Source organism: Plecotus auritus (genome assembly GCF_963455305.1).
Source record: "Plecotus auritus genome assembly, chromosome: 5".
In the NCBI taxonomy this organism is placed as follows: Eukaryota; Metazoa; Chordata; class Mammalia; order Chiroptera; family Vespertilionidae; genus Plecotus; species Plecotus auritus.
In genome coordinates, this window is record NC_137776.1 from 48549099 (window position 1) to 48574635 (window position 25537).

Here is a 25537-nt window from a genome sequence, read left to right on the forward strand (position 1 = left end):
TTTTGAAATCTAGAAGTATGTGAGGGGCTAATGGCAGCTATGTTTGTTAAGTTAAAGAAAAAGAAATCTGTTTAATTAGGTGATTTTTTAAAAAGGGCCTCTATACTGTAACTACCTAGAACATTTGGCCAAAGAGTTTGGAATTGAAACAGTGGGGAGGCACTGTGGGTTTCTGAGTGGGCAAATTGAAGTGGTGAATTCTGGCAGCTCTTTGTGTTTGTTGGACAAAGTGTGGAGAGGTTGGAAGTAGGTCGGATGATCAGCTAAGAGGCTATTGAAATAATATATGTGAATGATAATGACCTGGAGAGGCTGGTGGCTGGGAAAGGGAAAGGACAATACCAGGGACTTTGAAAAGGAAGGAGTAGTGAATCTGACATTTTTAGAATAGATGCTAATTGATGAAGCATCTATTTGGGGAATTTTTGGGGAGAGGAGTTTAAGTATGATTGATAAGTAAATGTGCCCGTTAAAGTCAGATTTGGACAGATACAAATTCATATAGGTGGTGCATGAATCCTTGTGTTTAGGGGAATTAAATATAAAATAAGACAAGGAATAAGGAGCTGATTTATAAGTGATATCCACAATTGAAATGAGGAGGAGGAAGAGAACTAGGGAGAATGGTTCCATGGGAGTTTAAAGTAGTTTTACAAAAAGGATACAGTGAAAAACTAAAATATAGCCCGGCCCATGTGGCTCAGTGGTTGAGCGTGGACCTATGAACCAGGAGGTCACAGTTTGATTGCTGGTCAGGGCACATACCAGGGTTGCAGGCTCAGTCCCCAGTAGGGGGTATGCAGGAGGCAGCTGATCAATGCTCTCATGATTGATGTTTCTATCTCTCCCTATCCCTCTCTGAAATCAGTAAAAATATATGTTTAAAAAAATTTAAAAAAGCACACTGAAATATAGATTATACTGTTATTAGTTGAATTTGGTTTTGGTAGGATTCAAGGGTCACTTGAGTTCAGGATCATTTGAGCTTTTAAAGAGAAGATTTAATTTTGAATTTTAGAACACAGTTAAAAGCTCTTTTTTAAAAAATAAAATTTAGAATTGTGTCATTAACTGTCTAAATTCACAAGTAGCCATTATGGCTCAAAAGTCTTTGTTTTGTAAACAGCAAAATATTCCTATTTGAAAGTGCTGTTATTTATGTTTAGTGAAATTATGTGTGCAAGTTCATGAGAAGGGCTTTATAAGAATAAAGAATTATTATTTTGAGTATAGGAAAATAGGTGCTTTTTTTTCGGTATTCATTGCGTCTCAAATTTTGATGAGCTGTATTTCCTATTAATTAAAAAAGAACAGATAATATTTAGTGGGAATCTGTTTTTTCCTGCTCCTCACGTTCATAAAATTGGAGCACAACAAATGAATTCAATGTGTTAGTCTGTGCTATAATTTTTCAACCAGTTGCCAAGCTAAGGTTTTACTTTTACTACCCTTTCAACTGTCATTTCTTGATTTATCTTTCTTCTTTTACCTCTCTCACCCACTCACTATCATTGACCCAATTTTGCTATATCGGAAGTATACAGTACAAAAAGGAGAAAATAGAAGCAATGAAGAAGGAGGTGAGGTGAAGACAAAAATGTCACAGGCTGTTTGTTATAAGGCTGATAACTTTCAACATAAAACCTTTATCTGGTCTGTGCTTTGTGGCAAAGTAGGTTTAAAAAAACTTTTAAGTCTATGATTTTTCAAGAACTCTTTTTTTTTAGTTGGTAGCCCTTCTGTTCATTTAGCAACGTATTGTATGGTAAAAGCAACACTTGTTGAGACTGCACCTTTCATTACATATGCTAGACCAAAAATTATTTTGAGTCTATTCTTTTTCTCATTATCACCAATGTAACAATGAAGATCATATCCCATATAAAATTATGAAAATGCTTTCTTTTCCTATCTTGTTTATTTAGAATTAAAGACTAAGTGGACAGAGATGCTGCTAATGTAAAGCAAAGAGTGATTCTTAGTTTTATGGTAACACATTTTTATTTGAAAGAAATGTCCTTTTATTTAATAAAATTTGTTTACATATTTTGTACTTTTGGCAGTTACCTGGGGCTGAGAATGAAATTAAGCAGAGATTTTAGCAGGAGACCCTTCCACTTTATTGGAATATGCATTAGGGCTATGTTTTCAAAAGTGTGGGATACTTACCATAATATTATAGTTATAATACAAGTAGTAGTAACAAATGTTAGCATCAACTCAGGCCAAATGTGGAGGGGGAAAATTGCTTTCTTACAGTATTTGTGGAAACAGAGTCTTTGGAAAGCAATATGGCAGTAGTTTCAAATAAAAAGAAGATACCATTTGAACAAACAGTCCTACTTTTGGGATATTTACCCCAGAGAAATAAAAATACTTGTAAGAATATATAAGTTCAAGATTGTTAGTTGCAGCACTCAGTTCTTCCTCAAAAAGGGGAGAGAACAAAATAAATGCCATCAAAAGGGGAGTGGTAGAAAAATTAAGCTATGCAGATACTAAAAATAATGTATTAGACATATTGCAGCTGATTTCAAGGGATTTCCAATGTACTATTAAGTGAGAAAAGAAAAATGTAAAGAAGTGTATATAGCATAATATTAATTTTCTGTAAGTCACTTCTTATCTGTTATATGCATATTTACACATATGTTTGTATGATTTAATGGGCATTGAGAAAAATATGGAAGGATAGAAACTAAGTTGTTAACTTGGTTGGGGAAGAATTAGGGGGAAATAAAAGAAGGTATCAATGTGTATATCAAATTTTGAGCAAGCGAATAATTTTAAAAGTAAGAATTTATCAATTCAGAACCTGAAGTTAAAAGAGGACTTCCCAATATAAATTGGATTGAATAAATCCAGTATGAGATGCACAAAAGGGGATCTATAGTTTCTTAACCACACTGATGGTTTTCCCAAGTTCTTTAGAATATAGGAATTGAAGATAATAAATAACCTTTATCTTAAGTTTATAAAGTATTTGCCATTAACTATATAGAGTTCTCATTTTTTTAAAAAAGTGCTAGGCATCAAGGGCAAACTGGCACCATAGTGAGACTTTATCCTTGAATCAACTAAAATGATTGAAAAATAACTGAAAAGATGAGAAAATTAGTGTTATTAGATGCCATGTTATGTTCTATTATCAATACATTTTTCATTGCCTACTACGTGGCAGGCTAGGCATTGTGCTAGGTTATAACCTTATAGAGCTAAGATAGAGGAGTTTAGTAAAGGTAGGACCTCACAGTCTAGGTAGGGGTGAGACAGACAATAACAAGTACACACACACATACACACACACACGCACACACGCACACACGCACACACGCGCACGCGTACAGATTGTGACAAGTCTAATAAGGAAATAAACAGAATGATGAAAAAAGGCTATCATTTTTCAAGAGGGTGGTCAGTGAAGGTCCCTGAGGAGGTGATACTAGAGCTAAGAACTGAAAGGTGGGTCAAGAGAATTCCAAAAAGAGGACTCACATGTACAAAGGCCTAGATATAGATAAGGGTTTTGTATGTTCAAAAAACAGAAAGGAGGCCAGTGTGCCTAAAGCATCAGTGAGTGAGGGGGGTGAATGGCTGGTAAGAGATCAGGCTGAAGGAGTCATATAGGCCACGGAGAAGAATTTGCATTTTTTTTTAAAGGGCATTGTGGAAACCATGGAAGGTCTAGCACGTTGGAAGTGCTATAGGATGATTCAATTTGTATTTAAATAGATCATGTTTAAAAAGGTAAAGTTGAAATGTAAATTCTCTTACACATTTCTGTGCTTTGTCATGAATGACTGCTTTGAGTAGACTGGTTCTTCCAATTTAATTACCTCTTGTCCATAGGGTTCTTAGAACATCTTGAGTTGTGCCTCAGGTAACTTGTCTTCCAGGAGGCCACAGATTGTAGCTGGAGCCTACATGGGCTTTGTAGTTTCACTTGGATTTGAATCCTTATTTGATCTCTTTTTGCAATGTGACTTTAGGTGTTCACATTACTTTTGGAGCCTGTTTCATCTGTCTCTCTGAGAAGGATAATTACACCTAGCATCCCTATGTGAGGTAATGAGGTAATAATGTGTAAATGGTGCCTGATACATGGAGAACTGAATAAAGTTTGGTTCTTTGTTCTCTTTCTTTACTTCTAAGATGAGATGAGGACTTTTCTTTCCTGAATAGGATTTGAGTCCCTTATTTTCCCCCAGGAACTGCTGGGCCTATAAAGTGACTTAAGATATTAATTTGTGTTTATGACTGTGTACATGTAATCAGTTAGTTACTTATATTCTTGAGACCTACATCCAAAGATGTTTACAAATTCCTACATTCTGAAATACAATTGTAAGAGGTAATGGCTTCTCTTAAGTCTATAGGCTCTGAGATGGGGTATAGCATGGTCTAAGACTGAGACCTGTGAGGCTGTGGAAGATAATGCAGTTTTCTCTTGAACTTTCAGTTGCCTGGTCTGGATCAGAGAAGGAATAATAGTTTAATCATAGACTCTGAAATATCAAAACAAATCTGAAAGAGCGACTTTTAATTTACTTTTTAGGTGTAACTTAAAAAAATAAATCAGCATCTCCCGGTTCTGTCCAGCTCTTTTTTACTTTGTACGGCAGGTCCTCGAATAATGTCATTGTGCTCAACTGTTTCATTATAATGTTGATCTGATATAAGACCTTAAGACTTTTTATATCAGTTAGGCCATGGTTTCTTTATACATCATTTTGCTGCAGTTCCAAGAACCAATAGATGCTAAGTGAGGACTTACTGTACTGCTGAAATTTCTGAAGCATCATTCACTGAAGCCAGTGCCATTGCCATTTTTGGATTTCTAAAACTGTGTAATTGATTATTTACTGAGTCACTGTTTTGTCTCAGGTACTAGTCTAAGTGTTTTAAACAAATTATATTTAATCCTCAGAACAAATCTATAAGGTAGGTCTCATTAGTATTCCCATTTTATAGATGAGGAAACTGAGACCCAGAAAGGTTAAGTAGCTTGCTCAAGGTTGTACAGTAAATGGTTTATGTATTTTAAATAAATTTTTTACATAATGTTGTTAGTACATATAGAATCATCTTATTGTTCTATAGCCTTTTAAAAACTTCATTATTGAAATTTTAAACATATACACATTTAGAGAAAAATAGCATAATGAATTGCCATATACCCATTACTCAGCTTCGCCATCTATCATGGCTAATCTTGCTTATCTATATTGCAGCTACATTGGATTATTTTGAAGCGATTCCCAGACAACATATCACTGTACCCATAAATACTTCAGAATGTATCTCTAAAAGGTGATGACTGAAAAACCAGCCAAACAAACCACAATATGATGATCACACCTAAAAATATTCCTTAATAACATGGATTTCCATTCAGTGTTGAAATTTTCCTGATTCTTTCATCTTTTTTTTTTTTTTAAGTTGCTTTATTCCACGTCTCACTTCCTTTTTCCTCTCACTCTTGCTTCTCTGGGATTCTATCTCCCAATAATACGTTAGCCCAGTGGTCAGCAAACCACGGCTCGCGAGCCACATGCGGCTTTGCCGCGGTTTGCCGCTCTGTTGACTGAGTTTGCCGACCACTGCGTTAGCCCATAAGCCTTGCTCAGCTGTAAGTGTTCAAGGGAACCTGAGCTAAGTACCTGTCAACTACATTGACCAGACTCTCTAGCCAACTGCTTTCTGGATAGGGTTGGCAAAATGGAAGGACCTAATGGGACACTGAAGAGGAGGAAGGAGAAGCTTAGGTATCCTCTCCCTCCCCACTTCAGAGAGCATCTCGGTCAGTAGCCAAGTCTTCTCCCTGTGTCCCTCTGGCCCTGAGGCAGGAATGATTCTTGCTGTTACTCATCTCTGAGGTGTCCAAGTATCCCCTCTTATTTTTATGACCAGTTTTTATATTAAATTCTCTCTATCAAGCAAACAAAAAAAATTAGGGTCTAAGTCAGGTTCATGCATTATATTTGGTTAATTTGTCTCTTAAATCTCTTAATATTTTCTGCTTCCTACGAGGATAAAGGTCCTTCTTTCTCAGTAGTAAAAATCTTGGTATTTAATCAAGACTTACCAACATTAAAGCATTCTGTCTCCCTAGGAGTTGTACCTTGATTGTCAAAGGCATGATTTGCCCAGGCTTATGAATATATATGTTCCTTGTATGTTCCCATGGTTACTTCCACCAAGATATTGAAATACTTATTTTAAGAACAATGCAAATTAATTATCCAACTTAATCTGCCCCGAGAAACCTTCTAGTTCCAGTTACTGGGTTCTCTGGGGTCGTTATTTTATTTCCAAGGCTTTTGGCTATTTTAAGGAGAAAATTGTTTTGGTTGACCTAGTTTATTATGGTAGCTTCAGTTGATTTCAGTGATTAACAAGGGTCTTGTACCTCCCTACTGTGTTAGGAATTGCATTGTTTAGTAGTTAACAGTACGACTTGCTGTAATGGAGAGTAAAAATACATATATTAAAACAAAATGAAAAATAAGCCCATGGTATTTCATGGAAGCAATCTGAGTTAGAAAGGCAGACATCTGAGGAATTTTTTTTTTTGCAAAATCAAATAAAAGATTTTGTTTGTGAAATATGCAACTGAAAGTGCTAATTAAATTTAGATGAATAAAATTACCTTTTCCCAAAGCATGTGTACTTGATAAATATCAGAAAAACTTTGCATCACTAAAATCTGTTTTTAAAAAATTAATGTGGCTCAATAAAGTTGTTAAAATTAATGTGGCCAAATGTGTTTAAACTTATTTTTACTCATTAAAATATTATTTATGATAGAAGGTGAATTCCACATTGTACTATTGTAACAGGGTTTGTGTGTCAGATCAGTTGTGGTCTTTGCTCATTATGCAGAGTGCTTTTGTAGTGAAAGGGCATGCATTCCTTACTAAATTGGGCTCCTATTAGGAGTAGGAGCAGTAATAGGGAAGAACAGCAAAAGGGTTAGCTTCATATGCTCAGCTCTTACCTTGGTACATGTCTTTTTCTCCAATTGTTCATGTAATTCATTTTTCTATATGGGAAGTGCTCTATTTAATATTTGAAATTACTGAACTTTGTGACATTGTCATTTGATTTACTGAAATTGAAAGTATATTAAGATCTGAAAATGTCATTTCATCTCAGTTGGAATAAAGTCATAGAGGAACAGTTTGTTTTGACTCATATTACAGCCACATGATGGATAAGCAGAGATGAAGCTGCCTAGACTAGTCAGGACTGATCTCCTGATAAACCCAAGAATTGTGGAAATTTGTTTGGAGAAAAATTAAGAATCAGAACAATAACTCCTTCAGGTTTGAACAAAAGCAGAAAAATTCAGTAAAGCAAGGAGGGAAACTTTTCTGTGTTTCTAAGCATTTTAGAATAATTTCAATAGGCATATATGCTTTATAATAACAAGAACTTTGGTGTTCGAGATTTCATTTTCCCCCCTCACAACAACACAGCTGTTTCTGTTAAAGCGGCTCAGAGTATTTTGCTCAAGAAATCTCAACTAGTGAACAGTATATGGGATTAGAACCTGTTTTCTGACCCTGGTTTAGGTGTCCATCATGCCATTGTCTCTGAGCTATTTGAGGACAGGAACAATGTTTTATTGATCTCTGCATCTAGTATCAGGCATAGTGCCTAGCATATAGTTGGTGCTTCATAAATGCTTTTAATTGAATGCACAATAGCCCGAAAGATTTGATTTTAGCAGATTTTTAGTTTAAAAAGTAGTGCTTCTATATACACTACCTTGATTTTGGTATACATAAAAAGGAAATCTTTGATCTTCATACACTGTATAATTTTAAAAAAGTAACCAGCTTTATAGTCACAGCAGATCAGAATTTTTCTTTATAATCTCTGAAAAAATCTTTTAGACAGAAAACATCAAAGGATCTTTTAAAAAATTTACACCATTTAAGCAGGTAATTTGTATCAGTTAGACTATTTTTTTTTTTTTGTACTTATTCATGTCATTGAATTTTAAGTTAACCTTTTTTCCCCCCTTACTCAATGGAAATTTAGGGTAATATGTAAATTCTTTGTAAAGTTTGTTTTATAGTTAACCTGTGATGTAGGTAGCACACTCTAAAGGTCACTTAAGGTTAAATTTGATAAATGGCAAATGAGTTACTACTATTTAGTTTATTCCAGGCAAATGGGGTCTTGACATTTTGATCTGTTGGCTTGATAGGCAGAACATTTCTAGATAACATGATCTTTTCATTTACAGCTAGAGGTAGTTAGGTGTGAGTATGAAATCCTGCCATCTCTTAATAGGCAATAATTTGGATTAAATGTGTAAAGATTGTAATCTACAAGCTCCATCTTATTTCTCAAGCTTCAGAATGTCTAGGCTTTTTCAAGCACATGTGAACTATATTCAATGTAAATTTAAATATTTCTGAAAATGTCAAAGCTATATGCACTTTTACATTCAAATACTTGAGTTGGGTTTGGATAAAGTTTAAGGAAATAGACCACTTGTGGTATTTTTTGTTTTTGTTTTGTTTTGTTGTTATTTAGATCCTCTCAGCCACTTCTTGTCTTTGTCTTTCATGTGTCCTTGATTACTTGCCCAAGAGGGATTTACTAGTGCTTAAGAGACATCTTTGAAATGGCAGATGATTAACTCTAAAGTTATTTGGAGTACGGATATAATTTTTGGTTAATTTAAAGTCATTTTAGTCCACCCTTTGAAATAACAGGAACAAAATGGAAATGATATTATGAAACTAGTAAGTTTTTTGATATATTAAATTTTTAACATTGCAAGTCTCAAATTTTGTTTTAAGTTGCTTTTTACTGTTTTAGTATAAACACTCAAGTCATTTTAAGTAGCAGAAAGAGGTCTTGATAAGGCCACTTAACATTTTCTTATTTCTAGCCTTATTTGTTACTCTAGGCCAGGGGTCCTCAAACTTTTTAAACAGGGGGCCAGTTCACTGTCCCTCAGACCGTTGGAGGGCCGGACTATAGTTTAAAAAAAAAAAAACTATGAACAAATTCCTATGCGCACTGCGGGCCCGGGACGAGTCGGCTGCTAAGCAGGACAGGCAACGGCACCCGGCGGGCCGGATAAATGTCCTCGGCGGGCCGCATGTGGCCCGCAGGCCGTAGTTTGAGGACGCCTGCTCCAGGCCATGTTTGCTTTTTTTTTTTTTTTTTTTTTTTATAAACACTACTGAAAACATTTTTTTTATTGATTTTAGAGTGAGAGGGGGAGAGAGAGATAGAAACATCTATGAGAGAAAAAAAAACATCATGATCAGCAGCTCCTGCACACCTCTCACTGGGGATCAAGCCTGCAATCCAGGCACAAGCCTGCATTCCAATGAAATTAGAATGGAAGTGGTGACCTCTTGGTGCATGGGTCAATACTCAACCACTAAGCCACACCAGCTGGATGGCCATGTTTACTTTTAAAAAATCTGTTTAAAACATTATTACCCTGTCAGTTAAAATAAGAAGCATTAAAACTAATGCAGTCATGAGAGAAACCAAGATGGTGGCATAGGTAAACCCCTGAACTGCTGCTTTGCACAACAATTTCAAAACTACAACTAAAAGACAAAACAGATATCATCCAGAACCACAGGAAGGCTGGCTGAGTGGAAATTCTATAACTAGAAGGAAAGAGAAAAGCACACTAAGACTCAGAGGAGCTGCAGGAGGCAGAGGTACTGAGACGCGCGCGTGGAGAGGACTGGCAACTGAGTGCGCAGCTGTCTTTCTCAAGCGGGAGGGAGACAAAAGCTCCCGACTGTGCTGAACTCCAATTCCGGGCGAGACTCTGGGGACCCAGACTCATACGGGGTGAAACTGGACTGTCAGGAAAGAGAAAAGCACACTGAGACTCAGAGGAAATGCGGAAGGCAGATGTACCGAAGTGCGCGCGTGGAGAGGGCGAGCAACTGAGTACGCACCTGCCTTTCTCAAGCGGGAGGGAGACAAAAGCTCCCGCCTGCGCTGAACTCCAGTTCCGGGCGAGACTCTGGGGACCCAGACTCATACGGGGAGAAACTGGACTGTCTGGCAGCGGGTGGAACTCGAGAGTGGCTTTCTCTCAGAGGTGCTTGCAGCGATTACTGAGGGACACTGAGACACAGGGGCCTGTTAGGGCAGGGCTGACGGAAAACCAATGCTGTCAGCTCTGCCCTGAGACTCCGCCCCATTCAAGCTGAGCACAGAGGCTTTTGCAAGTCTTGTCTTATAAGGGTGACTCCAGCACAGAAGTTCTCCCAGTGTAGACACAGCTGATTCTCACAGCCAATTGGCCTGGAGGTCAATTCCTCCCAGTGATACCAACAACAATCAAGGCTTAACTACAACAATACTATGCACACAGCCCACAAAGGGGTGCACCAAGAGTGTCCATCTCAGGTAACTGGGGAGGCTGAGCCACTGGGCCCTATAGGACACCTAGCACACAAAGCCACTCTGTCAACTCAGGGAAGCAGCCAAAATGCAGAGACAAAGAAACAGATCACAAATGACAGAAATGGAGGAAAGCAAATGACTGGATATAGAGTTCAAAACCACGGTTATAAGGTTTTTCAAGAATTTTCTAGAAAAAGCCAATAAATGTAGCGAGACCTTTGAGGATATGAAAAAGGACCAACTAGAAATTAAGCATACACTGACTGAAATAAAAAATATTATACAGAGACCCAACAGCAGACTAGAGGAATGCAAGAATCAAGTCGAAGAGTTGAAATACAAAGAAGCAAAAAACACTCAACCGGAAAAGCAAAAAGAAAAAAAGAATCCAAAAATATGAAGATAGTGTAAGGAGCCTCTGGGACAACTTCAAGCGTACCAACATCAGAATTATGGGGGTGCCAGAAGAAGAGAGAGAGCAAGATACTGAAAACCTATTTGAAGAAATAATGACCAAAAACTTCCCCCACGTGGTGAAAGAAATAGACTTACAAGTTCAGGAAGCACAGAGAACCCCAAACAAAAGGAATCCACAGAGGACCACACCAAGACACATAATTAAAATGCCAAGAGCAAAAGACAAAGAGAGAATCTTAAAATCAGCAAGAGAAAAATAGTTAGTTACCTACAAGGGAGTACCCATATGATTGTCAGCTGATTTCTCAACAGAAACTATGCAGGCCAGACTGGAATTCAAAATGATGAATAGCAAGAACCTACAACCAAGATTACTCTACCCAGCAAAGCTATCATTCAGAATTGAAGGGCAGATAAAGAGCTTCACAGATAAGAGAAAGCTAAAGGAGTTCATCACCACCAAACCAGTATTATATGAAATGCTGAAAGGTATTCTTTAAGAAGAGGAAGAAGAAGAAAAAGGTAAAGATAAAAATTATGAACAAATACATATCTATCAACAAGTGAATCTAAAAATCAAGTGAATAAAAAAATCTGATGAACAGAATAAACTGGTGAATATAATAGAATCAGGGGCATAGAAAGGGAGTGGACTGACAATTCTCGGGGGGAAAGGCGTGTGGGAGGTGTGGGAAGAGACTGGACAAAAATCGTACACCTATGGATAAGGACAGTGGAGGGGGGGGGGTAAGGTAAGAGGGTGGAGTGGGAACCGGGTGGAGGGGAGCTATGGGGGAAAGAAGAGGAACAATTGTAATCTGAATAATAAAGATTTATTAAATTAAAAAAAAACGGATGAAGTAGTTTAAAGTAAATGGGTCATTTTTATTTTAAAAACATTAAAAGTACGTTTGGTTTAATTATATTACCCATTTTATAGTACCTGCTTTTTTTTTTTTTTTTTTTAACATAATACCTGAAATGTTTTAGCATCTTGACTGACTGTGCGTAGATTCTCGTTTCAGTTCTAAACTCCCTCTTCTGTCTGTTCAGGCAACAGGCTCACTGACATTGCCAAGTAATTGTCTCTAATGTAATGAGTTAATTAACTATCTCCTGCAGAAGTCAAGTAGTGGGTGACTCCTTGTGGATGAGAAGACTTTTTTTCCTCTGAGCTGTACACTTTATCTTTTAGTCAAAATCAAGTTAAAATAGACTGGGAGAGTTGGGGAAAACACTAGCAAAATACCTCAGGGTAAGTGATTCTCTGGCATCATTTATAATCCCAGATACTGGCTGAGCCTGTTCCAGTACATGTCAACAAAAGCATTTGTTTTCCTTGTTGGCTGCTGTGTCCTTGGTAGCGTGTGCTAAGGCTGCTCTATTTCCTGGTAGTTTTAAAGTCAAGAATATTGTGAAATTCTGGTGATTCAGTAAGTACAGTATACTTCCAATGTATGTGTGTGTACATGTATGTGTTCTGTGTGTGTAGTGGTGATAGTCATGACAATCAAACTTAGGTATTACTAAAAGACATTTCTGTGCCCCCCAAAAGGACAGTTCTATATTTTTTCACATTTGTGTTGTTAATACTAACACAAATATTTTCATATATCCTCTCTTTTGAAAATTTATATCTGCTAATTAAAGAAAGAAAGCAACACTCAAACAATTGTGAAGAGAGAGAACAAAGAGAGAACAAAGATCAGCATAACCCATCTATTGTATTTTCTTATTTTGAGTTTAGTTCTTCCTTTTTAAAATTTTTTCATAGGAGTCATGCCCAGGATTCTTTGTTAAAGGATGTGAGCATTTTTATAGCTCTTTTTACATGATGTATAGGTATATTTGTGTGTATGTACATATATTGCTAAATCACTTTTTAAAAGGACTGAGCTTGAAAAAAGATGTACAGAACAGTGTAAATAATTATTATTTGTGTAAAAAAGGAGAACTGGATAAGAATATTCATACACACATATTTGCATGTGTATATATACTAACATGTATATATAATATATATACTAACATGGTTATATAATATATACATATATATCATGTATATGTAATTTACTTGTTCATGTGTAAAAGAGATCTGGAAGGATATACAAGAAATGGACTGCCTCTGGAGTGGGGAATTGAGTGACTAGGGACAGAGGTGGGAGGAAGACTTTTCACTGTATGATATCCTTTTGTACCATTTTAATTTTGAATGGTATGAATGTAACACTATTAAAATCATATCCATTAGCAATGGGTGAATGTACCCATTGGTCCCGCCCCTTGTTTTATTAATTTGCACTTCCCACTTCCTTGGTTAAGCCTCAGCTTCTTCCACCTGGATCTTTGTGATAGTCACTGCTTGGTCTCCTTGCCCTTAATCAGTTTATTTATTCTCCAATCCATCTTCCACATTGCCACCTGGGAGAGCAAAGATCAGACAATACCTCTCCTCCCTTAAAATTTTTGGTGCTATCCCATGGCCCACAGAATAAAACTCAGAGTTATTCAGTTTAGTATTCAGTCTTCCACCACCTGGTCTCAAACTGTCTTTTCATTTTCATCTTCTTCATATCTTGGTATGTATACCTCCTCTTTGTTACCATTTCTCTCTCCAGATAACTTCTCCCCAAAGAAGAAAAAAATTATTTCTATATTTGTTCACATTGATTTTTATATTTTAGTCTAAAATATCCTTTCTCTCCATTTGCAGTTGAAATTAAATTTTACTTTTAAGGCCTGTTCTGAACAGGCCTTCTCTTTCCTCCTACCAACCCCATCCTATCAATCCTTAGAATGAACCTTTTTGGTTCCCATAGTTCATTTTTCATATTGTGGTTTGGCACTCATATTCTTAGTGGTTGACTTGTCAGTCTCTCTAAATTCTACTTTTAGACTTCCTTGTGTTGCTCCCTCTTTCCAACTGCAGTAGTCTCCCTGACATTGTGCCTTTCCCCACTCCTGCTGGTTCTAAATGCTTGTAGTTTTGTGATCTTGGTAAATGTATCAGATTATGTCATACATTAAAGAAGGAGAGGAGGAAGCAATTGATAGGAATTGGTAGAATCCATTCACTATTAGTAGCAATATTATGTAGTTTACTTTTTAATATCCTATATTTGCATACCTATTGTTTTAAAACATCAAAAATTGTTTAGTCTTCATTTTATAGTTGTGTGATTTATCTGGGGGGCCTGGAGAATGGAGTTGTTGAAGACTCACAGCGTGTTAGTGATAGGGCCAGGATTTAAAACCAGGACCTTTTTAGGAATGACTTTTAATAGCATATAGAGAGAACATGATTTTATTTTGGGGTGATATTTGCTAGGTGCTATTGTTAGCACTAGCTAGTAAAAATATGTCCACTTTGGGTTACTTCTTAGGTAGGTTGATACAGAATTTGCTGTGATAACCTCTGTGGTATGTTTCAGAATACAACAAAGGGAACATTTTTTTATTTAATGCTGTCCTTGTTGAAAGTTAGATCACAAATAAGAATATTTGAAATGCTTAACCAAAAGTTCTTTGCTCTGGTCTTTTCATCCCTGTATTTTTTGTCAGAAGCAACCACTTGTAATTCTTTTAGCTATTTATTTTGGTATTTTCCTTTATATTTCTACTAGAGGCCCAGTGCATGAAATTCATGCACAGGTAGGGTCCCTAGGCCTGGCCGGTGGTCAGGGCCTATCTGTGGGGCAACTGGCGGGGAAATCGCACCCCCCCCCCCCCCCCCGTCCGCCACTGGCACCCACCTTGGCTGGCCTGGGGCCTGTAGGCTGGGGGCAGCTCCTGTGTTGAGCATCTGCCCCCTGGTGGTCAGTGGCATTATAGCGACCGGTCGTGCCACCAGTTGTTCTACTGGTCATTCCGCCATTCGGTCGATTTGCATATTAGATTTTTATTATATAGGATACTTCTATTTCTAGTCATTATTAACTTTTTTATTACAGTAGTTGAGGAATTCCTTACACTATATTTTTCCTCCATTCCTCACTGCATATTTGTAATCATAATTTTATTTTTATTAATCCTCACCCTAGGGTAATTTTACATTGAATCTTAGAGAGAGTGGAAAGGAGCAGGAGAGACAGAGAGAGAGACACATTGATTGGTTGCCTTCCCCATGTGCGTCCTGACTGGAGTCAGGGATTGAGCCTGCAACTGGGGTACATGCCCTTGACTAGAATTGAACCCGAGAACCTTCAGTCTGCAGGCTGAGGCTCTGTCCACTGAACCAACTGGCTAGGGCTATAATCATTATTAAGTTAATATTTGGTATCTACATTATTACTATTAATGTTTTAGTTAAGTCATGTATTATGATATATCCTATTTTTGTGCAACAAAAATACTTTTTCATTATTTACTTTTTCATAAAGTACAAAATTACCTAACTTTAAATTTACTTAGTAATCTTTTTAAAAAAAACATATTTTTATTGATTTCAGAGAGAGGAAGGGAGAGGGAGAGAGAGATAGAAACACCACTGATGAGAGACTCTTTGATTGGCTGCTTCCTGCTCATCCCCACTGGGGATCGAGCCCGCAACCCGGGCATGTGCCCTTGACCAGAATTGAACCTGGGACCCTTCAGTCCACAGGCCTATGCTCTATCCACTGAGCCAAACTGGCTAGGGCTTACTTAGTAATCTTTGTACCTATTGCCAATTCATTATTTTATTTTATTTTATTATTATTTTTTTTAAATAAATCTTTATTCAGATTATTACAATTGTTTCTCCTTTTTCCCCCCATAGCTCCCCTCCACCCGGTTCCCACCCCACCTTCTGCCTTTACCTCCCCCCCACTGTCCTCATCCATGGGTGTATGATTTTTGTCCAGTCTCTTCCTGAACCCACCCATACCCCTTTCCCCCTGAGAATTATCAGTCCACTCCCTTTCTATGCCCCTGATTCTATTATATTCACCAGATTATTCTGTTCCTCAGGTTTTTAATTCACTTGATTTTTAGGTTCACTTTTTGATAGATATGTATTTGTTGTTCATAATTTTTATCTTTACTTTTTTCTTCTTCCTCTTCTTTAAGAATACCTTTTAGCATTTCATATAATACTGGTTTGGTGGTGATGAACTCCTTTAGCTTTTTCTTATCTGTGAAGCTCTTTATCTGCCCTTCAATTCTGAATGATAGCTTTGCTGGGTAGAGTAATCTTGGTTGTAGGTTCTTGCTATTCATCACTTTGATTATTTCTTGCCACACCCGTCTGGCCTGCATAGTTTCTGTTGAGAAATCAGCTGACAATCGTATGGGTGCTCCCTTGTAGGTAATTAACTGTTTTTCTCTTGCTGCTTTTAATATTCTCTCTTTGTCTTTTGCTCTTGGCATTTTAATTATGATGTGTCTTGGTGTGGTCCTCTGTGGATTCCTTTTGTTTGGGGTTCTGTGCGCTTCATGGACTTGTAAGTCTATTTCTTTCACCAGGTGGGGGAAGTTTTCGGTCATTATTTCTTCAAATAGGTTTTCAGTATCTTGCTCTCTCTCTTCTTCTGGCACCCCCATAATTCTGATGTTGGTACGCTTGAAGTTGTCCCAGAGTCTTCTTTTTGGATTTTTTTTTTTTTCTTTTTGCTTTTTCGGTTGAGTGTTTTTTGCTTCTTTGTATTTCAATTCTTTGACTTGATTCTTGTGTTCCTCTAGTCTGTTGTTGGGTCTCTGTATAATATTTTTTATTTCAGTCAGTGTATGTTTAATTTCTAGTTGGTCCTTTTTCATATCTTTGAGGGTCTCGTTATATTTATCGGCCTTTTCTAGGATATTCTTGAAAAGCCTTATAACCGTGGTTTTGAATTCTATATCCAGTCGTTTGTTTTCCTCCATTTCTTTCGTTTGTGATCTGATTCTTTGACGCCACATTTTCACTGCTTCCCTGAGTTGGTAGGGTAGATTTGTGTGCTAGGTTTCCTATATGGCCCAGTGGGTCTGCCTCCCCAGTTACCTGAGGTGGACACTCTTGGTGCACCCCTTTGTGGACTGTGTGTACAGCCTTGTTGTAGTTAAGTCTTGATTGTTATTGGTATCACTGGGAGGAATTGACCTCCAGGCCAGTTGGCTGTAAGGATCAGCTGTGTCTATGCTGGGAGAAGTTCGGTGCTGGAGACAGCCTTATAGGATTAGACTTGCCAAATTGCAATAGCCTCTGTGCTTAGCTTGGATGGGGTGGAGTCTCAGGGCGGAGCAGACAGTCTTGGCTTCCAGTCAGCCTTGCCCTTGCGTGCGTGCGCGCCTGCAGACCTTTGCCTTCCCCGGCTCCCGAGTCTCCGCCTGAGAGTCCAGATTCCCCCCACAAGAGCGTGGGTCCCCAGGAGCTCGCCTGGAACTGGGGTTCAGTGCAGTCAGAATTGGGGTTCAGTGCAGTCAGGTGCTTCCGACTCCCTTCTGCTAGGGAAAGCCTGTGGCAACCTCCGCAGCCTTTATGCACACTGGCGTGCGCGCCTCCAGAACCCTGCCTGCTGGGGCTCCCGAGTCTCCGCCCGAGAGTCCAGATTCCCCCCAGTAAGAGCGTGGGTCCCCAGGGGCTCACCTGGAACTGGGGTTCAGTGCAGTCAGGTGCTTCCGACTCCCCTCTGCTAGGGAAAGCCTGTGGCAACCTCCGCAGCCTTTGTGCACACTGGCGCGGCGTCTCCAGAACCCTGCCCACTGGGGCTCCCCTGGGTTTCCCCCTGGTCTCCGAGTCTCTGGGTGCCTTTCTCTCTACCTGACAGCCCAGACGCCCCCTGTATGAGCCTGGGTCCACGGGGTTTCACCCGGGACTGGGGTTCAGTGCAGTCAGAACTGGGGTTCAGTGTGGTCGGGGGCTTCCTTCCCCCTCCTGCCAGAGAAAGTCAGCCAGGCTATCAGCCGCCCTTCCTCTCTGCGTGCACAAAGACCCTTTGCCGTACCTCCAATTCTCTGTGAGCTTTTCTCTTTCCTTCTAGTTGTAGAATTTCACTCAGCCAGCTTTTCTGTGGTTCTGGATGGTATCCATTCTGTCTTTTAGTTGTAGTTTTGAAATTGTTGTGCGAGGCAGCAGTTTAGGTGCTTACCTATGCTGCCATCTTGGTTTCTCCGCCAATTCATTATTTTAATAAATATTCACTCAGTGCCTACTATGTGTCAAGCATTATTTTTGGTGCTTGGGATACATCTGTGAACAAACTAGACAAATTTTTTTTTCTTTGTGACACATTCTAATTGGGAGTTAGATAATAAACATAATAAAAAGTAAAATATATAGTATGTTAGAAGGTGATAGGTACCAAGTGGAAAACAGAGCAACATATGGGGAAGTGGAAATACAGATACAGGCATGGGTTGTAAGACTAAAATGGTGATAAGCGTGGGTGTCATTGAGAACGTGACATTTGAGCAAAGATGTAAATTTCTCCCAATGTTATTTTCGACATAGCCAAATAAATGCCCTGGATACATAGCCAAATAAATGCCCTGGATAAGCTGACATTTCATTTTCCCTAGTGGCTTCCTTCTTGGAACCCTCTGTCTGCCCCAGCCAGGATTAGGTACTCTTGAGGCCTGCAGAGCAGTTCTGGGATTTCCCTTGGCCATTTTCCTGAGTTGGGTTGTCTGTTTCCTAATTCCCACACCTCCCTCTTATTTGGTTCATGTTCTCTTTTTGATGGAGCAAATTATCCTATAGCTTCCTGAGAAAGGTTACATGAAGGGAGAAAAAAGTGTTGAGAACGTGGCTATCTCAGAGTGCTTTCAACCTACCTTCACAACTGATTGAAAGTTTGGCTCAGTTTAGAATTCTAGGTTGGAAATTATTTCTCTTAGAATTTTCAGGGCCTTACTACATTGTCTTCAAGCTTCAAGTGTTTCTGTTGAGAGGAAAATGATGTCTGTGATTCATAATTCTTTATATGTGATCTGCTTTTTTTTTTCCCCTCTGTAAACTTATAGGATTTTCTTTTTATTCTAATGTTCTGTAATTTTATGATGATGGGCCAAGTCCTGGTGTTTTGTTTGTTTTTTTAAATTTATTATGTGTTTTTTCAATTCTGGGAAATTTTCTGATATTACTACTTTGATAATTGAGTGAAGTAGGTAAATTGATCAGCTGCAATTTCATTTTTCTAGATCAGTGATTTTCAATTGATGCGCCACAAGAATTTTTAAAACATGCAGTACCTGCCCTAGCCAGTTTGGCTGGGTGGTTGGAGCGTTGGCCCGCAGACTGTAAGATCTTGGGTTGATTCCAGTCAAGGTCACCTACCTGGGTTACAGGCTTGATCTCTGCCCCTGGTTGGGGCGCATTCGAGAGGCAACCAATCAATGTGTCTCTCTTGCATCAATATTTCTCTCTCTCTGTCTCTCCTTCCCCCCTTCCACTTTCTCTAAAAATCAGTGGGAAAAAAATATCCTCAGATGAGGATTAACAAAAAATAGACAAACAGAACCATGCAATCCCTGACTATTTACTCAAAAGCATTGACCTCTTTCCCCTTAGATTGTCAAAAAAAAAAAAAAAAAAAAAAATAACAACAGCCCACACAACAATAGCCAACCAGTGTGAATGAATCAAAATTATACCTATTTTATTTTGTCAGATTGGCAAAAAGTATATTTTTTTGGTGTGCAGCAGAATTTTAGTAATTAGTTTATGTGTACCATGAGATGAAAAAGGTTGAAAATCGCTGACATAGTATATATCAGTACTTTACCAATGTTCTTAAGTCATGGTCTTGGTATTTGTTTTTTCACTATCCAGAGAAAAAGTCTGCATTATCCATATTTTGATTTTGATACTGTCTTTAATTTACATTTTCATAAGATATTTGTTGGCTATAAAAGGATATTGAATAATTTTAATATTTAAGTATACATTATTTACTTTTTAGTATGCCAGTACTGAAGTCGATGGAGAACATTACATGACCCCGGAAGACTTTGTCCAGCGCTATCTTGGACTATATAATGATCCAGATAGCAATCCGAAGATTGTTCAGCTCTTGGCAGGAGTAGCTGATCAAACCAAGGATGGGTAAGACCTTTATGCATTTTTTAAATGTTTTCAAAACATTTTTAGAGAGAGAGGAAGGGAGAAGGATAGAGAAAGAGAAAAACATAAGTGAGAGAAAAACATCTATCGGCTGCCTCCTGCAGGTCCCCTACCTGGGGATTGAACCTGCAAGTGGGGCATGTGTCCTGATGGCGTTCTGACCTCCTGGTTCATAGGTCAACGTTCAACCATTGAGCCACACTGACCGGGCTCTATGCATTTTTTGAAGGCTAATGCCCTGAAGTGTCTGATTAAAAAATGGAAAAACCTTAAGTTTACCTATGACAATCGGGGATTTTAATATCAATAAATCATATTTTTTCTGAGGTGATCATAAAAACTGTGTTATTTACTGCCATTATCAAGGATACTGGCATTTCTTTTTCTTTTGAAAAACTTACATGTGAAAAGTCATATTTTATATATAATCTGAGCAGAATGGTTTTCAGGTAACTATATTCCTTTCATTCATTCATTCATTCATTCATTCAATAAATATTGACTACCTACTATCTACTATGCTTTAGGCACTGTATTTACGTGCTAGAATTATATCAGTGAGTAAACTATGCAAAAATGAACAAAATCAAAAGTAAATTAGAATGTGTTAGGAGATTATATATGCTATAAAGAAAAATCAGGGAAGAATTTAGAGAGTGTTATTTATTCATTTCTCTGTCTACTCATTTATTTGACAAATATTTATTGAACAAACACCATTTTCCAGGCTCTGTTGGGCCTTAGAAATACGAACATAAAATAGGATTCCTGGTCTTAAGAAGAAACTCATGGCCTAGTGCAGTGGTCGGCAAACTCATTAGTCAACAGAGCGGCAAACTGCGGCTCGCCGCGGTTTGCCGCTCTGTTGACTAATGAGTTTGCCGAACACTGACCTAGACTCTCAATTCCGATAATTACAGGCTGTTGTTGTTTCTTGTGGTTAAGCCCCTATCCCAGTGGTTGGCAAACTCATTAGTCAACAGAGCGGCAAACCACTCGCGAGCCGCAGTTTGCCGACCACTGGCCTAGTGAGATAAAGAATGGGTAAACAATGCAGAAAAGTAATACTTTGGGAATAAGATGCTACAGTAGAAGTATGTAAAAGGTACAAAGGACACTCAAGAAAGCATAATTAAGTCTGTTTTGGGTCGTCAGGACAGCATCACAGAAGAGGTAAAATCTGGCAAGATGAAAGGAGCTTGCTTGCTGGTGGTTGGACAAGTAGGAAGGAGAATTCCATGAAAGGGGGAGCAGTAGTGACTTGAAGCACCAAGGGGCATTTGTGTGTGTGTGTGTGTGTGTGTGTGTGTGTTTTGGGGAGTGAAAGTGGGGAGATTGTGTTACAAGTACTTTGGTGTGGTTGTGGTACTGCTTTGCCACTGTCAGAGTTGTGGTTGGCTTTGTGTGCTAGGCTTTGACTGTATGCTGTCAAAGAGAGGCTCATGACTCTCAGTCGTGGAGATATTTTTAGCCTGGCAGTATATTGTGCAGTCACAGAAATCACAAGGTGCATCTTACTAGAGTCTCAGTTTATTCAATTCAAGGGGGAAAAAACACTTTTTATATTAAAATCACATATGACTGTATTATGGAGCAAATGTAATATTTGTATGAATTATAAAGAAAATTTGCCTTGTTTTGTGAGTTCCAGGTTACATCCCCAGGCCTCCAAGGACCCAGGTGTTTTTCTCTTCCCTGTAGAGGTGCTTGTGTGAAAAACTAAAAAAAAAACAAAAACTGGGTAATAAGGAATCTTTAAACATTATTTCCATTACCATCCTATCTAATAAAAGAGTAATATGCAAATTAACCACCACTCCGCTACACCCACAAGCCACGCCCACCAGCCAATCAGGAGCGAGTATGCAAATTAACCCAACCAAGATGGCTGCAGTGACAGAGCAAGCAGGAGACTTGGGTTTCCCCGGCAATGGAGGAAGCCAAGCTTTCCCCACACGCTGGCAGGCCCAGGCCTCCACTCAAGGCTACAAAGTTTCAATTATAGAACATAAATAAATCCCAACAAAAATGGCCCAGCCGCAGAGCTGGAGAGAGCAGGAGGCTTGAGTTGCCCCTGGTGATGGAGTAAGCCAGGCTCCCGCAGCCCTTGCCTGCCTTGGCCTCCACTCAAGGCTACAAAGTTTCAATTGTAGAAGATAAATAAATCCCAGATACCAGGGCCTCTGCTTGGATCGTGGGGGGGCGTAGCCAGCCTGCAAACCACCACAGGCCCCTCGCCCAGGCCACCCCATGCCCCAAGAGAACCCCCACCCTGATCCGGGACACCCTTCAGGGCAAACCAGCTGGCCCCCACCCGTGCAGCAGGCCTCTATCCTATCTAATGAAAGAGTAATGTACAAATTGACCATCACTCCAACACACAAGATGGCTGCCCCCATGTAGTCAAAGATGGGTGTCCCCATGTGGACACAAGATGGCCGCCGCAAGATGGCCAGCAGGGGAGGGCAGTTGGGAGGGACCAGGCCTGCAAGGGAGGGCAGTTGGGGGCGATCAAGCCTGCAGGGGAGGGCAGTTAGGGGTGACCAGGCTGGCAGAGGAGGGAAGTTGGGGGCGACTGGGCCTGCAGGGAAGGGTAGTTGGGGGGGACCTAGGCCTGCTGGGGAGAGCAGTTGGGGGGGACCAGGCCTGCAGGGGAGGGCAGTTAGGGGCAATCAGGCTGGCAGGGGAGCAGTTAGGCATCAATCAGGCTGACAGGGGAGTGGTTAGGGGGTGATCAGGCTGGCAGGCAGAAGTGGTTAGGGGCAATCAGGAAGGCAGGCAGGTGAGCAGTTGGGAGCCAGCAGTCCTGGATTGTGAGAGGTATGTCCAACTGCCCGTTTAGGCCCGATCCCAGTAGGATCATCGGGCAGTCGGACATCCCTCGAGGGGTCCCAGAATGGAGAGGGTGCAGGCTGGGCTGAGGGACACCCCTCCCCCATGCATGAATTTTGTGCACCAGGCCTCTAGTATATATAGATAATTTTAAATTGATTCGAGAGAATATATATATAAATAAAATTTTAAATAGATGCTAGAGAGAGAGAGAGAATTGATTGGTTGCCTCCTGTACCAGGGATCAAACCCACAACCTAAATCTGTGCCCTGACCAAGAATCAAATCTGCAACCTTTTGGTGTATGGGACAACACTCCAACTATCTGAGCCATCCAGCCAGGACTATTATTTTTTAAAATTAATTACATTTAATTACATGTATATAGAAGAACCTTTTATGCAGAAATCTTGGTTGTTTTAAAAAATTAGAAATTAATACATTAATATTTTGAAATTTTATAATTTCCATTCAGTACATTAAAAGGATCTCTGTAGAAAAATTTAGAAACACATCAAATTTATAAAATATATTGTTTCAAAGTCATAAAATGATAAGTGTTCTTTATAGTATATCAAACAGCAAATATGTTATCCTTATTAAAAGAAAACCAACTATTATGATATGAGCTAAGTAATGATTTTTTCAACTCCATAGTTAGTGGCTTGCACTTTTCCTGCCAAAGTCTCAGTCAGGTCCTTCTATTGATAGGGGACTCCATGGCAGACAGGATAAAAGAAAAAGAGCTTTAAAAATTATTCTGGAATATGTTTGCTTTATGTTAGCAGATAAGCAGATTATTTCTTGCTTTTTGAAGAGTATTGTTACATTATTATGTACTAGAGGCCTGGTGCGTGAAAATCCATGCACTGGAGTGGGGGTCCCTCATCCTGGCCTGCCCCCTCTCACAGTCTGGGAGCCCTCAGGGGTGGGAGGCGACCCGGCAATCAGGGGAAGGCGATGCCTCCATCACACCTCTGCTGCTGCCACTGCCAGCATCGCAAGCCTCAGCTGGCCCTGGTTACCTGAGCCTCAGGCGGCCCTGCGCGGCTGGGCAGCCGCCATCCTAGTCTTCCTGCGCCTCTGGCCAGCCCTGGGCAGCTGGGGGGCTGAGGGAACTGGGGGACTCCAGAGGCAGGCACGCGGAGTGGCCGGACCCACCTGGGGGCGGGCCCGGCCGTGCTACACGCCTGCTGCCCTGGCAGGGCTGAGGGGACTGCGTGCCACCATCTTGTAGCTGTGGGCGCCACTATCTTTAAGGGCATGGCAGTCAATTAGCATATTCCCTCCTTATTAGATAGGATTTTTAGCTAAAAATAAGTAAGGAGCATATCAGATACTAAGTGGCCTATCTACCCCGTTTCCTCCCAATATTTTATTATGAAAAATTTCAAACATTCTAGAAAGTTGAAAGAATTTTACAGTAAATACCCATATACCCACCACATACAGTATATTCTACCATTAACATCTTTCTAAACATCTGTTTTAATGTATCTATCCCCCTATCTTTCCATTAACCCACTTCATTTTTTTACTCATTTCCAAGTAAATTGCAGACATTGATGCACTTCTTAAATACTTCAGCATGGTTATTATCAACTGGATTTTAGCATTTGTTTTTTTCCAGTTTGGTCCTGGGAATATGTCAGTGTGTATCCACTTATTCTGCCGCCATTTTGGAATCTCCCATAAATCTTTTTTTTTTAACTGAATTTATTGGGATGACATTGGTTAATAACACCACAGGTTTCAAGTATATAACTCAGTAACACATCATCTGCCAACCACATTGTATGCTCACTACCTAAAGTCAAGTCTCTTCCTGCCACCACTTATCCCCTCATTTGCCCTCTTCTATCTCCCCCACCCTCCTTTCCCCCTGGCAATCGCCATATTGTTGTCTGAGTCTTTTTTTTTTAATCCCTTCACTTTTTTACCCAGCTCCAAAACCCCCTCCCCTCTGACAGCTGTCAGTCTGTTTTCTGTATCAATGAGTCTGTTTCTATTTTTTTTGTTAAAAACATTTGCTGAGTTTTGACAAATGCATACACCCGAATAACATTAGGTAACTTTTTTTTTATTGTTTATTGTATTAAAAATATATAACATAATATTACCATTTTAATCATTTTTAGGTGCACATTTCAATGGCATTACACACATTCACATTATATTGCCATTGCCACCATCCATCTCCAGCACTTTTTAATCTTCTTATACAAAACTCCATACCCATTAAGCAGTGAGTCCCTTTTCTCTCCCAACACCCAGTCCCTGGTAACCACTTTTCTACTTCTTCTTTTTTTTTTTTTTGATTTTTTGTTAATCCTTAACCAAGGACATTTTTCCCATTTATTATTATTTTTCTTTTTTATATATTTTTATTTCAGAGAGGAAAGGAGAGAGGGAGAGAGATAGAAACGTCAAAGATGAGAGAGAATCATTAATAGCCTGCCTCCTGCATGCCTCCCACTGGGGATCAAGGCCGCAATCTGGGCCTGTGCCCTGACTGGGAATTGAACTGTGACCTCCTGGTTCATAGGTCAATGCTCCAGCTATGAGTCTCTGAGACACACCGGGCTGGGCTCCATTGATTTTTAGAGAGAGTGAAAGGAAGGGAGGGAGAGAGAAACATTGACATGAGAGAGACACATCCAATTGGTTGCCTCCCGCACACTCCTTGACTGGGGCCCTTGACTGGGAATCAGACCTCAGCTCTTTGGTGTGCAGGTTGGCACTCTAACCACTGATCAGCACTATCCAGGGCTACTGTTCTACTTTCTGTCTCAATAATTTGACTATTCTAGGTATGTCATATAAATAGAATAATACAATATTTGTCCTTTTGTATATGACTTATTTCACTTA

The 25537-nt window shown here is 39.4% G+C and overlaps 1 protein-coding gene across 2 annotated transcripts in view; it reads left to right on the forward strand.

The window, feature by feature from the left end:
* SLC25A12 (solute carrier family 25 member 12) overlaps nt 1-25537 on the forward strand; it is a 183806-nt gene that overhangs the window by 92734 nt on the left and 65535 nt on the right. For both annotated transcript variants that reach the window (XM_080667655.1, XM_080667656.1), the window contains exon 3: nt 19674-19816. In XM_080667655.1, the coding sequence (XP_080523781.1) occupies nt 19674-19816 (143 nt within the window). The remainder of the gene's footprint in view (nt 1-19673; nt 19817-25537) is intronic.